Genomic DNA, 14895 nt, shown 5'->3' with positions numbered 1-14895 from the left:
AAGTTTGTGGTGGAAGTTGAGAAATAAGAGAATATAAAGAAGAAGATATGATGCAAATTCAGACACCTGTAGAAATGTCACAAGTTTACAGAAAGATTTTTTTTAAAGAATTCAGTAATGCATTTTCAGAGATTAAAAAAAAAAAAGTTCTGCACCATCAGTGATGCAAAATTAAGAGAAGTCCAGTGTGGACCCTACAACACTCAAGAGGAATGGGGCAGCCTTGAGAAGAACATGGAAGAGGTGCTACAAGAAGAAGGCTGGAGTAAAGACATAGAGTGCTCAAGGAACAGCTTAAAAAATATCAGTCATCTCCGAACAAAAGAGAATAATTATAGGCCTACAAAGAAAATGACACTGGCATCACAAGCAATTGTTTCATGCAACCAGTTATGAGAAGAAACACATGAGATGAAATAGACAATTGAGAGTTAGAAAATCTCCAGAATAAAAAAGTGAAAATCAGAGAAGACAGGGTATGACTATCTCTAAGGCAAACATCATGTTATTCATTGCTGAAAAACAGAGACCTCTTACGATCCAAGTTAAATAATGAAATATCAGCTATCCATGAACTGGAAGGAAAAAAGAAGTAGGAATGTAACTTTTGCTCATTGTAGATAGCCCAAGTTAACCTGGAAAATTAATTCAAACCTTGAAGCAGAAAACCCTTAGTGCACTTATGATCAGAGAGACACGTTCTGCAAGAACATGAGCAGAAAGCAGCAGACGAAGGGAAGATACGTAAGCAGGGAATTCAACAAATGAAGGGTAAACTACAGAAAGTAAAGGCATCACATAAAGATCAATTTGCTGTCAACAGAGGACAAGCTTGTGACAACTGGCTCCTTCCTGCGATACTAGAGGAGCTCTTCCCTGAAAAGCAGCCACCTCCCTGAGACAAAAAAAAATAATACAGGAAAACCAACTGAGGAAACTATTTCAACAACCAATGGATATGGAGCAAACTATAAGAAGACCTTATCATCTACTCCCTCCCTGGAGAGGCTTTCTAAAAGCTGGCAGTGGTGCTGTGAGCCTATGCCCTAAGGGGAAGAACACTGCACTGCCTACTGAGGTATCTGTGAGATCTCTCCCTTTCCCTGACCCCGAATGGAAGAGAACCGAGAATGGATTATATGCTCAGGAGTGGTCCTCCACCTGATCCTAGGAACTGGCTGGATGTCAGAAAACACTGCTCCCTCTAACCTGAGACCTTGGGCAACGTTCAGGTAACTCCTCCTCTTTTATCCCATACATTTCAGAAATGCCTCTCATGAGTTCCCAGTAAGAGTACCCCATGGCCACCACCGGCTGGCCAATCTGGACTATCCCCTCAGTACAGTCACCTCAAGCACCTTCACGTTGCCTTCCTCACACTAACCTGGAGGGCCTCCATCTCAGCCCTAAGAGAAGGTGCCCCAGTCACCACCCATAATGGACCTGCCCTGTGGCCAAGAATGCCAGAGATCCTAACGGGTGAAGGGTGTGCATACATGGAACCACAGTAAAATGCATTGTATTGGCATTCTGACAAGACCACAAGGCTTCTCTACCAACAAGATCTTGACATTTTTGGTGTGCACACTGCTCAGTGGATGAATGAAGCAACAACTCAGTAAATCAACAAGTAGCTCATTGCTGTAGACTGTAAGACATTCAGTGAGCAGGTCAGGTATGTGATCTACCTGAGCTGTACAGATGTTGCTGGTAGCCTTGTCTCTCCGGATGTGTTGCTCCCTGGTTTGAAGAGCAAGACGATACACTTCTTTTCCACTGGCATCTCTGGACCAAGAATAAAACATCCAGTTAGTACAGATTATCATAGCACCAGGAGTTGCCATAAACAGAACTGCTTCTTTCCTTCCCACCTTGAAGTGAATTCAGCAAAATTACTTAGGTGCAAGGCCATAAAGAAACAATTTACAAACCAATCTTCTTCTAAAGGGGACTGTTAATTTTCAGTTTGTACTTTGAGGATTTGAGGCACTGAGATATATACAATAAGCTGGGAACTTTAAAAGAAAATTTTCCAGCAATCACCCAGCCTAATAAAATGATGGTGATTGAGGATTAAACTTCACTCTGAGCTTCTTGGCAGACTCAGAGAAAAGGGAAATACCCGACAAAGGAAACAGAATTTCTATACTAGAAATCTAAAGCAACTATATGGCTATAAATAAAGGATGTTAACAACCTAACACTTGTCTCTAATAAAATTTCTCCTTTCTTAATACAATTAAAAATCTAGATAACCATAAAGATTCAGCAGTCTTAGCCTTTATTTCATCAAACTCTCAGGTCCACTTTCCAGAAAGGTAAGAAGTTCAATACAAAAATCAGAAGATGAGGGCTTCCCTGGTGGCACAGTGGTTGAGAATCTGCCTGCCAATACAGGGGACACGGGTTCGAGCGCTGGTCTGGGAAGATCCCACATGCCGCGGAGCAACTGGGCCCGTGAGCCGCAACTGCTGAGCCTGCGCGTCTGGAGCCTGTGCTCCGCAACAAGAGAGGCCGCGACAGTGAGAGGCCAGCGCACCGCGATGAAGAGTGGCCCCCGCTTGCCACAACTACAGAAAGCCCTCGCATAGAAACGAAGACCCAACACAGCCAAAAAAAAAAAAAAAAAAAAAATCAGAAGATGATAACTGATATATGAAACTCTTTTAAATTAGAAAACCCTCTGTCTCATCTGGTGAAGAGACATCATTGAAAGAAAATGTAATGTGAGAATACTTAAAGAAACTATTATTTTTTTTTTTTTTAAATAAATTTATTTATTTATTTATTTATTTTTGGCTGTGTTGGGTCTTCGTTTCTGTGCGAGGGCTTTCTCCAGTTGCAGCGAGCAGGGGCCACTCTTCATCGCGGTGCGCGGGCCTCTCACTGTCGCGGCCTCTCCGTTGCGGAGCACAGGCTCCAGACGCGCAGGCTCAGTAGTTGTGGCTCACGGGCTTAGTTGCTCCGTGGCATGTGGGATCTTCCCAGACGAGGGCTCGAACCCGTGTCCCCTGCATTGGCAGGCGGATTCTCAACCACTGCGCCACCAGGGAAGTCCGAAACTATTATTTTTTACATTAAAAAGCAAAGTGCCTTTTGCTATCATGTGACAAAGTGAAAGTATTTCAGAACTTCTCATCACCAGCACATCATTCACTAATTCAGACTCTTCACTTACATTAATAGCCCAGCTTTATGAAAGGTCAAAAACAATATGCTAAAGTTCCACAGTAATAATCATGGCATTCATCTCAATTCTTAACCTGAGGATTTTCATCAATGAGAAGCACTCAAGGAAGTACATTTGGAAATTACTCAAATGGCCAAAGGGCAGGCCTCTAGGAAATAATGTAGGTCACACCCAATGTGTGCATGGTAATGTCTTATCGCCCTTGTCTTTACATAGCCATGTGGCATGTTAATACTTCTGAGAAAGAAACTAGTTAGATATAAAACACACTTAAAATATTCAGTCTCTCAAGACTTTCATCAATCTAAAATTCATTTCTATGACTTCAATACAAATATGCTATAAATTGTACACATACTTTTCCAAATATGCACAAATTCATGGCATTCGAGAAGAGGTACATGGCATTTGAGAAGGGCCAAGTATGGGATAATGGGGTGTGTGTGTGTGTGTGTGTGTGTGTGTGTGTGTGTGTGTGTGTGTGTGTGTGTTGGGATGGGGTTGGGGGGTAGGCAGGGCATTGATACCCCAAACATTCATACCCCAAATACATTCTCTCTTCTGACTCTATGTTTACATTTCCTTAATCGACCCAAAATGGCCCAGTTAAATTCAAAGAGAAATCAACAACTTCCGTGATCAAGAGAAGGAGCAGGGAAAACCATAACCACAATAAAAGGGAAGAAACATGAGCTGCTTTACCTTGTTACCCCCACCATTCTTCCAGGCATCATCCTCACCAAACTTTCTCTGACAGCAAAAAAGGCTGCATGTGGTCCGCCATAGCCCAGAGGCACCCCAAATCTCTGTGAGCTGCCCAGAGCAACGTCCACCCCAAATTCTCCAGGAGGCCTCAGGATACACAGAGCTAGAAGGTCAGTAGCACAACAGGCCAAGCTCTAGAAAGGAAACAAGAGAAAATGGACAAGGTTGTGATCTTCCCTGAGACCAGTGGAAGGATAGCAAATTATCTCCATTATAGGCAGACTGGCAGAGTTGGTTCGTATCCTGTGAAATTTATTTACTCATTCATTCATTTAAAATATTTACTGAGTGCCTACCATGTGCCAGGAACCAGTGAAGAAAACAAACTTGAAAAAAGGAGGTTGGAAGGAGGCAGTTTTACCTTACCAAGCGATAAACGTGTGGATTAAAACACAACAAAAAGAGTAACAATAATAGGGCTTCCCTGGTGGCGCAGTGGTTGAGAATCTGCCTGCCAATGCAGGGGACACGGTTTCGAGCCCTGGTCCAGGAAGATCCCACACGCCACAGAGCAACTAAGCCCGTGCGCCACAACTACTGAGTCTGCGCTCTAGAGCCCGCGAGCCACAACTACTGAAGCCCATGCGCCTAGAGCCTGTGCTCCGCACAAGAGAAGCCACCGCAATGAGAAGCCCACACACCGCAACGAAGAGTAGTCCACGCTCGCCGCAACTAGAGAAAGCCCGCACGCAGCAACGAAGACCCAATGCAGCCAAAAAGAAATTAAACAAATAAATTTTTTTAAAAATCATGCTAAAAAGAGTAACAACAATAATTCAAAGTTGAGACACACCTCCATGGACCCCCCACAAGGAGAGGTTTGCCTACCCCAGCCTGATGGGCTCTCTCCACGAGCTCCGTGAAGTCTTCCACCTTCCCCTCGGTGTCTGGGTACTGGAACAGCACTCCACTGACATCTTTTCCACTGAAGTCCATTTCATGGGGTAACTTCAGCTCAATGAGGACTCCAGCATACCTGAAAAGACAGAAGACAAAGAACCACCATGCTTTTGGTTTACAGGGAAAGTCAAATCATCTACAGTTTCTTTTCCACGATAAGAGCGTGCGTATGCTGTGTCCCTCCTCAGTGCCCCCACCCCCTACCCTATCCCAACACGCACACACCCCCATCCCACACCCAGCCCTTCAGTGGTAACTGTGCTTCACACCAACTCACGTGCAGCCACCGTTAGCCCCTCCCCTCCCACTTTCCTGTCAGAATCTGTGCCTGAGACAAGAGCAGAAACATGCCTTCCTAGGGCTAAACAACCACCACCTGTAACTGCAGAGCCATTGCCACTTTGACCTTGGATAGGTCTTAGGTGAATGGAAAACCTCAGTAAGACAAGGAAGAAGACCTTCCTTAGGTTCCTGCAACTATCTAATTCCTATCATATGTCAGAAAACCACTTCTGAAGGAATGGTGGTATGGGATCAGGGGGAAAGGCTTTTACAAGGAGAAAGCAAACACACCCACATGTGGTAGTTGTTCTGTGTTTGTTTTATCTGATTACAGCACTTAAAAAATATAATATGGGGCTTCCCTGGTGGCGCAGTGGTTGAGAGTCTGCCTGCCGGTGCGGGGGACACGGGTTCGAGCCCTGGTCTGGGAAGATCCCACATGCCGCGGAGCAACTAAGCCCGTGCACCACAACTACTGAGCCTGAGCGTCTGGAGCCTCTGCTCCGCAACAAGAGAGGCCGTGATAGCGAGAGGCCTGCGCACCGCGATGAAGAGTGGCCCCCGCTTGCCACAACTAGAGAAAGCCCTCGCACAGAAACGAAGACCCAACACAGCCAAAAAGAAAAATTATAAATAAATAATAAATAAAAAATTAAAAAAAATAATAATAATATGCTTTCATCTACATCATACTATACTAGGTATTATGTGGATTCCCTATGAGCCATGTTTGCAGGAATATATACAAAATCATAACAGTTGTGTGAGAGTTCCATTTTTACCCTGTGCTTTTCAAACTTTTCAAAACACTGTTGAAACAATTTTAATATTCTTAATTTTCTTTTTAAAAAAAAGAACACAAAACAATGTGTTCTTTTTGTAAAATATAAAGCAAAGGTGACCAAACCCACTGTGTATTTTTCCCTGCATTCTAACACATCTTACTTACCAGCGAGGTCATGGGAAGAAAGTGGGAGGGAAAGTAAAATTCAATAGCCCCAGCTTAAACCAGGCTCAACTCCAGTCAGTTTGGAAATTAGAGGAAGAAACAGCAGAGATGAGCATAACATTATCCCTGAGTTCAAAATACAAATACAATTAATTACTTGGCTCGAGTCTGGACGACAGCTATTGTCTGTGAGTGGCAACGAGGGTCAACAAAAAACTTCCTCCTCTTGTTGTGTCTGTTGAAAAGAAAAATCACAATTCAAACACGAACATTAAAGAAATCAGAGTATCTTCTAAGAATGCAAAGCAAAGATGGTACTTAAGGAAAGTCTGAGCATAGGATAAAAAATAATGAGTCATTAATAACTAATAGTGACATTTCCTGATTCGAATTTCACTGAAATCCAATTCCCATTCTAACCCCATTTAGCAAAATCAATCTTAAACTGGTTTAAATTTTTTAAAATATACTATGAGGAAAAAGAAAGAAAAGGGTAGTGATTAGGTGCGAGTAGGAACAAAAAACTAAGTCTTCTAGATAAAATCATCTGAGAAGTTTATTGCCAAAGGAGCATTTAGAGATTATCTAAACCGAGTGTCCTCATTCAAAGGAAGCGGAGAAGAACTCAGATAGGTTGTGATACGTGCAGGTACCACACAGCTATGGAAGGAACTGCGTTGGGTCTAAGACCCAAATTCAGGAAGTTCTCTAACAGTCCATAGTTTCAGGAAACAAAACTGATGGGGATGCATAACACTTTGTGTATCACAAGCGCATCTGGGTAAAAAGAAATGAGTGGAGGATACAAGTATATTGCATAAAAAGAAAGATCCACATGACCAGTTAACAGCAAGTTTCTCAATGGAATGGGACTGAGAAACAGCAAAGTTTTACTTGTCATTATATCCTTCTCTACTATTTGAAATTTTCCACTATGAACAGGTATTATTCTTATAATAAGCATAAATTCAATACAGTAAGTAGAGTTGGGAGATACAAAATTAACTGTCCAATGCACAAAGCTCTTCAAAGTCTATATCTAAATAACTCTGGAGAGAAGAGCTATCTAAGCCTAAATGACCTCGGATGGAAACAAAAACAGTGCTATTGAAGAAAACAATGCTATTTCCTAAAAATAAGAAACACAAGGCTGCTTCTCAAGGGTAAAATTAAATGCAGGATGGAAGGTATGAGAATTAAGAGAGAGGAAGCAAATCAAGCACTTGCAGAGTGTGCCGTAGCCCAGTGACTCTATTAAGTTCAGGAGAGAACCCCTGACCCATCAACTACAAAGGTCTCAGCTTCTGCAAGTGTGAGATGAAAGCTCTTACTCAGAAAAAGGGGATGGAGGTGGGGGATGGGAGAGCAGCGAGAAGGTAGATGAGGAAGAGAGAAGGTGAAAAGGAGTGAAAAGCTGAGAGTAGAATAGAAATGGCATTCCTTTCCGGCTGTCCCTAAGATGACCCTAAGATGACCGGAAGAAGAGCCTGAACCCACCCCTGGGACTGCTTGGGAAGCAGAAGGGCCTGGAACTTAGAGGCCTCCACATCTGCCCAGTGAGTTCGAGGTTCACAACTGCAACACTGTGATTTATAGGAAATAAATATTTGATCATTCAGATGACCAAGATATATTTCTCATATATATTTGGTCTTTGTCCACAGTTCCTGGCTCACAGCTCCCAAAACCACTGGAATTTTCTTAAGTGTGAAAAGTGATCAAGGTGTCATTTGTAATGTTAATGAGGTGACCTTTTGCATCCCACAGAGGAATGAGGGCTGGTTGCTAAAGGAGCCAACCGTGTGATTAGAGGGTTGGAACTTTCAGTTCTACACCCTGAGCTCCAGGGTAGGAAGAGGGGCTGGAGGCTGAATCAATTGCCAATGGCCAAGATTTAATCAATCGTGTCTATGTAATGAAGCCTCCATAAAAAACCCAAAGGGTAGGATTTGGAGAGCTTCTGGACTGGTGAACATGAGGAGATTTGGGAAGAATGGGGATCTCTGAGGGAGCATGGAAGCTCTGAGCCCTTTCAAGATACCCAGCCCTATGCATCCCTTCTGTCTGGCTATTCCTGAGTTATATCATTTGATAATAAACTGCTTCTAGTAAGTAAAATGTTTCTCTGAGTTCTGTGCGCTGCTCTGAGGAGGGGGTCATGAAAATTCCAGTCGAGGAATACAGGTAACAACCTGTACTTGAGAATGGTATCCTGAGTTGGAGGGGGTTGTTGGAACCCCAATCTACAGCCAGTTGGTCAGAGGCACAAGTAACAACCTGGGCTTGCGACTTGTAGCTGAAGTAGGGCAGGGGCGGGGGTTGGGGGGGGGGCGCAGTTTTATAAAACTGAGCCCTTAACCTGTGGAATCTGATGCCATCTCCAGGTAGATGGTGTCAGGATTGAGTTGAATTCTCTGATACCAGCAGATGTTTGTTCGTTTGTTTTCAGGTGTGAGAGGAACCCCTCTCCCTGACTGGAATTGGTACCAGAATCAATTTAACCACCCCTCAAGACTGTGGAAGCCAAGAAAGAGACTTACATGGGCATTCAGAGTGTAAACAAAGAATGTTGCCCGCCAGTTCCCCAAGGATCAAGCCATTAGCCACTGCAGTCACCCAGTGCAGTGGCTAATGGCTTGATTCGACTAGGGCCAGCCCCCCAAAACCTCAGACAGACACATCATCAATGTAGGCAGATTTCCCTACCAGATGACCATCTACATGAGAATTCTACCTGGAAGGAAGGTAAACTCAAATGTATTCTCAAGGCAAAGAACAAAAGAAGGTGAGGAGCTGGAGAACGATTATTAACTAAATATTAACCAAAGTTAACCATGACCCAGCAATTCTACTCCTAGAAATGCATCCTCAGGAAATAATCAGAACTTTTGACAAAGATTTATCCTACAGATGCACAAAAATACCATTAATAACAGTGAAAAATGGGAACAAACAATGTATAACAAGAGAGGTGAGGTTACATAAATTATGGTACTTCCACGCAAATGAATATTGCTATGTAGCCAATAAAAGCCACAGTTTAGAGAGCTGACTAAAGAAATGGGGAAATGTTCACAAAATATTGTTAAATAGAAAAAGAAAGCAAGCTATAAAACATTAAATACAACCTGAGAAGAATATTCTTCATAAAAGAGGGTGATACTTATTTACATATTACATTGCAGATTGCTAGTTCCTACCCAATATCCATTCTCCCTGTCACCCATAGTAACAGAACCCCAATATGTAGGGGGCGGCAATGTGCCCATCTGAAAAAAACTGCATTTCCCCAGGTCACCTGTAGGTAGGGGTGGTCAATGAAGCATAAGTAAATTGTTGAGTGGAGGCTTCCAAAACACTATTTAAAGAGAGCTTATTTCGCTAGAAGTACCCTTTACTTCTTCCTGAATGCAGGCGTCATGGCTAGAGCTCCAGCAGTCATCTTGTGACCAGGAGGACTGTGGACGGGACTGTTGTCTGCCACTGCAGTAAACAAAAAATGTTGCCCGCCATCCCAGTTCTACAAGGATCAAGCCATTAGCCACTGTAGCTGCCCACTGATGGTGCACCCTGAGAGGAATTCAGGATGGAGAAAAACAGGAAGTATTATCTGCTTTGGAGACTGGCCCAAGATAGTTAAGATGCATTTCTAAGGAATAATTTCAATGAGCCCAAACTCTTGCATCTTCCCATATGTTGAAAAGCACTCACATCATTAACCTGAGATGTCTGTTCTTTGTGATTAGCAGTCATCTTTTGATGTTCGACTGCATGGTTTTTTCCAGCAAAAGACTCCTACATGTTCTGGCTCCTCCCTGACCTCTTCGGAGCAGTTCCTCGGAGCTGTGTGAGAGACTGTCTCTGGGGCTCTCATCCTTAGTAAGATCCCCAAATAAAACTTAACTTGCAACTTTTAGGTTGTATGTTTTTCTTCATTCTACAGGATGAAAGCCTCGCACTAACGATGGCAAAGAGAGAGGGGCATTGGTCCTTGATACTATCTCGGAGTTGCTGTAACATCCCTGAACTTAACATTATGTATGTGAAGAGCAAAATGTCTTTCTTTCATAATGTTAAACAATAAACAGCAGTGGCTTTTTTAAATGCACTATATTTCACATCTGTTTGTTACCTCAACTAACTGGTATAATGATACTGATACAACATATCTCATAGATACAAATGTGTGTGTGTGTGATAAACAGAAAGAGGGGGCAGGGAAGAGAAAGAGAGAGAGAGGGAAAGAGGGACAAAGTCACTGGGCACTGAACGGAGCAGGGGAACCCCCGTCTGCACAGCAGTTGTGAGGCTAGAAGACGTCCCTCCCCCTGAGGGAATCTCATGCTGGGCCTCTCACCTGTGGCAGAGCTGCATTGCCTCTGCAGCTGCGGTGGCCTCATCCAGCAGGGATGCATTAGCCATGTCCATGCCTGTGATGTCACACACCATGGTCTGGTAATTGAGTAAACTCTCCAGTCTCCCCTGAGACACCTCTGGCTGGTACGGAGTATACTGGGTGATCCTGTAAGGGACCCAAAACACTATGTCCAAACTGTGAATCCACTATTCAGAAAAAGCTCATGAAATACCTTCATTTTAGAATTCAGTATCTGAAAATTAAGTTTGCCTCTCTTGAGAATCATATAATACATCAATAAGCTTCCTTTTTGTCTTTTGTAAGGAAGCTCAGCATTAAATCATAGTAACAATATTATCCTTTGGGGATAATCAGTACTTACTTTTCTATCCCTCTAAATTACTTAATCTTACATTTCTATTTTAATGATCTTATTGTAAGTATGTTGTATTGTAAGTTGGCTCTTAAAATCCACTTGAGACTGCCTATGATATTATAAACAGAATAAAAAAAAAAAAAGCTCACCACAACCACGGTTCACAATAGAAAAGTATCCAAGAATCTAATATCTAATACTCGAAACTTTTGGTTTTGGGGGAGAGGAGCTTTGTTTATACTAACCAGAAGTTCTATGTGCTCCTAAAAAATTAATAGAGGTCTATTTAAGAATTGTTGGGAACTCCCTGGCGGTCCAGTGGTTGGGACTCCGCACTTTCATTGCCAAGGGCCCGGGTTCAATCCCTGGTCAGGGAACTAGGATTCCACAAGACGCGTGGCACAGCCAAAAAAAAAAAGAATTGTCACTATCCAGTTATTAAAAGTCTATGGAAGTAGTAAACTCCATACCTATCAAAATTCAAGAATACTAATGGTTAGAAGGCAGCGTAGACATGAATGCTAACCTTAAAATCCTCCAGTTATTAGCCAAAAATGTGTCTTTAGGTATGAGAGTTAACCCACTTAGTGACTTCATCACTTTTTTCATCCCTTCATTCATTCACTCATCCTACAAATATTTACTGCATGTCTACTAAGTGCCAAAAACTATGATAATTTCTGGTGGCACATCAGAAGCAAGATGGGTAACAGTCCCTGATCTCAAGGAAAATATATTGTAGTGGGGAAAAAGAGATAAAAAATACATAAAATCATTTCAGAGTGATAAATATTTTAAAGAAAATAAAATAAGAGGAGAGAGGGTGGCTGAGGACTTGGAAAGAGCTGCTATCTTTTCACCAAGAATCCATTACTGTACTAACAAAGTGTGTCAGATTGGGGGCTATGCTCCCACATGAGATTAACACTGTTTCATATCTCTATTGTTTTCATTCTTCCAAGCCTGAAGAGTATTAGGAAAAAAAAATTTTTTTCAACCCCTTTTCCTTCTCTCTTGATTTGGTAATCACGTTCAGGATATTTCCACCTTTTTTTTTTCTTTTTTCTTTTCTGAAGGCTTTGAAATCAATGTCTTCTTACCTTTGAGGGGGAATAGAGTGAGGGAGATTGCCTTACCAAGCAGTACAATGTCAAGACTTTGAAATAATTTCCCTGAAACTTTCATTGGTATAGTTGTGTGTGTGTGTGTGTGTGTGTGTGTGTGTGTGTGTGTGTGTGTGTGTGTGTGTGTGTTTGTACAGCAGAGTATGTTTTTGCTTAAATTAATTCCTTGAACAGCCTGGCTTAGCAACTGTAAATCAGTTTGCCAAATTCTAAGCGGGTGGTGAACTGGAATAAATGAAGCACACAATACATAATGTAGACAAAGTAGAAAGGGCATCTCAGCAGAAACGGCACACAAGAGGCACAGGCAAGGTGCCACTGTGACCTCAGATCAGATAAGATCTTCATACACAGCTACTCTGCCACCACAAAGACATATGCTTAGATAGCCTGGCTAACACGAAATTTTCATTTTACTCACAATCATTATTTGGCATACGGACAGACACACAAACTTATACACACACATACACAAACAAGCATGCATATGTATCAGCTAGCCCATGCAAAGAATTCATCACAGCACTGAACAGAATGTTGAAAAATGAGCAACAAACTCTCTATTAAAAGGAAAATGATTAAATAATTAATTTAATTAATTAAATAGACAATATGCATATAATACTATGGATTGTGAAAATGATATGTAAAAATATTTTCTGACATAGAAGATGCTCATGATACATTAATTTAAAAAGTAAAATGTAAAATACTACAATCCTATTTTTGTAAATTTGTAAAAACGTGAACCAAAATGTAACAGTGATTTTCTCTGGGTGGCAAGATTAACCATAACTTTTACTTTCTTTTTATTATATGTTCTAAATTTTAAAGACATTGGCTACCATTTATTAACCATCTTCTGTGTGTCAGGAACATGTTTACAACCTTTTTTTGCTGATTATGTGATGCATGCTCTTTGTAAAAAGTTGGAAAATTGAGATAACTACTGAGAAAATAAAATCACCCATAATCCCAGAACTCCAAGATAACAATAGTTAACATTTAGGTACATTTCTTTTCAGTCTTTTTTTCTTTTTCTTTTCCTGCTCATTTTTCTGTTGTGTTGTTTGCCCCTTTTCCTGTTAATTTGTGACTTTTCTATATACATTCTTTTTTTTTCTCTAGCTTTATTGAAGTATAATTCATTTATACTTAAGTATAATTCACTTAATATGTGTATATTAAAAGTGTACAACATGATGTTTTGATATATGTATACTTCGTGAAATGACTACCACAATCAGGTTAATTAATTTCAGTCTCTTTTTGACATCACAATCATATTTATACTTCAAAGTAAGATGGTACTCTGTATAAAGTTGCGTCTCAATTTTTTTTCTGTTAACATTATTCCATGGACAATTTCTAATAACTTTAAATATTATTCAGAAATATGCATTTGATTGTTATGTGTTATTAAATCATTTATCATAATTTATTTAACAAATCCCCTCAAGTTGAACATTACTTTTGGTTTTTAAATATTAGAAATAGCGTTAACAGTGAACATCCTTATCTTTGTATTATCTCCTTAGGATAAATTCCTAGATTCCTATCTTTGTATTATTTCCTTAGGATAAATTCCCCTCAAGTTGAATATTACTTTTGGTTTTTAAATATTAGAAATAGCATAACAGTGAACATCCTTATCTTTGTATTATTTCCTTAGGATAAATCCCTAGATATGGAATTTCAAATCATAAGGTGTACGATAATCAATTTCAAATCTTTCGGTACATATGCCATGTTTTTCTCTAGACAGTTCACACCATTCTGTATTCCCTTAAGTAATACAGTGATTCACAGGTTTCCCTGTATCTTCACCAATGCTAAGTATTAAGAAGCTCTGGGTGTCAACCTAAATTCTCTAATTTATTACCTGTGAACTGGGACAAGTCACTAAACCTCTCCCTGCCAATTTCTCTTGGCCATCAATGGAGATAACATCACCCATATCAGATATTATCTTAACACTCAAGTCCAATTAACATACATAAAGCATTTTGGAAATGGTAAAGTCCTTCCCAAATGCTGGTTGTTTTGAAAAGTTTTTATCCTCTGTTCCGGTCTTAGAAATTTTTTTTTTAAACACTCATAGACTTCTCCCAAAGGATTTATTCATACTTCTATTCAGATATTATTAGATAGTTCTACATGGAAACAATTTCTTTCTGGAAATTCATCACATCCCATGTCAGCATCACATTCCCTATCCTTCCTCCAACCAGATCGCCAAACAAGGTAGTTTCTTTTCTTAAATATTCTTATTCCTTCAAAGTTACCACTCTCATGCCAATTCTCAAGGTAAAAACTCCAGATTTTTTTAGGCCCAAATGATGACCAATTGCCATTAGTCTTCCTTCCGACGTCCTATATCCACCCCTTTGTTGCCTTACTAGCCTAGCACAGTGCTTAAAATAGGAAATTATCTAATATTTCTGGTGCAAATGTATTTGTTTGACTTTCCTGCTCAAATGGGGATGACTCCCCAGTTACCTGCAAGAAAAAGCCCCAAACCTCCCAAACACAGTCCTTCATACCTGAGACCATGCTATTCCTTTGCTCACAGACTTTGGGATTTAATATTCCCCCTCCCTTGTTCAGCCTTTCTCTCCTTGCTCAAAGTCCAAGCTTAGGCTGATGCTAATTAGCACTGCTAAAAGGAGAGAGCTTTAAAACTTTTCTTGCAGAGATGAGAAATACATGATCCTACTTCTTTTACTTGTAAACTTCTTTTATAATCCACACTTTTTTTTTACACTAATAAACAGACATAAATGGTCTTAAAAATCATCTATTAATGGACAAGGATTGGTGAGTCTCAAGCCTGGAGATACTAAACAAACCCTCATTTCAGGAGAAAAATGCTAGCACAGGGCCTGCCATCCTGCATAAAAGGGTTTAGTTGCCTCAGGCAAAACAGTGATCAAGAAAATGTCCGTAATCTAC

The 14895-nt window shown here is 40.7% G+C and overlaps 1 protein-coding gene across 1 annotated transcript in view; it reads right to left on the bottom strand.

Moving 5' to 3' along the window:
* GLDC (glycine decarboxylase) overlaps positions 1-14895 on the bottom strand; it is a 99194-nt gene that overhangs the window by 59169 nt on the left and 25130 nt on the right. Inside the window, exons 4-8 of the mRNA XM_082404373.1 lie at positions 10444-10608; positions 6244-6321; positions 4784-4931; positions 3893-4089; positions 1689-1785 (exon numbers count right to left, since the gene is read on the bottom strand). Of these exons, the coding sequence (XP_082260499.1) occupies positions 1689-1785; positions 3893-4089; positions 4784-4931; positions 6244-6321; positions 10444-10608 (685 nt within the window). The remainder of the gene's footprint in view (positions 1-1688; positions 1786-3892; positions 4090-4783; positions 4932-6243; positions 6322-10443; positions 10609-14895) is intronic.

This window comes from Balaenoptera borealis, assembly GCF_965194805.1.
Source record: "Balaenoptera borealis genome assembly, chromosome: 8".
Lineage (NCBI taxonomy): Eukaryota > Metazoa > Chordata > Mammalia > Artiodactyla > Balaenopteridae > Balaenoptera > Balaenoptera borealis.
This window is presented reverse-complemented; position numbering and strand designations above follow the sequence as displayed.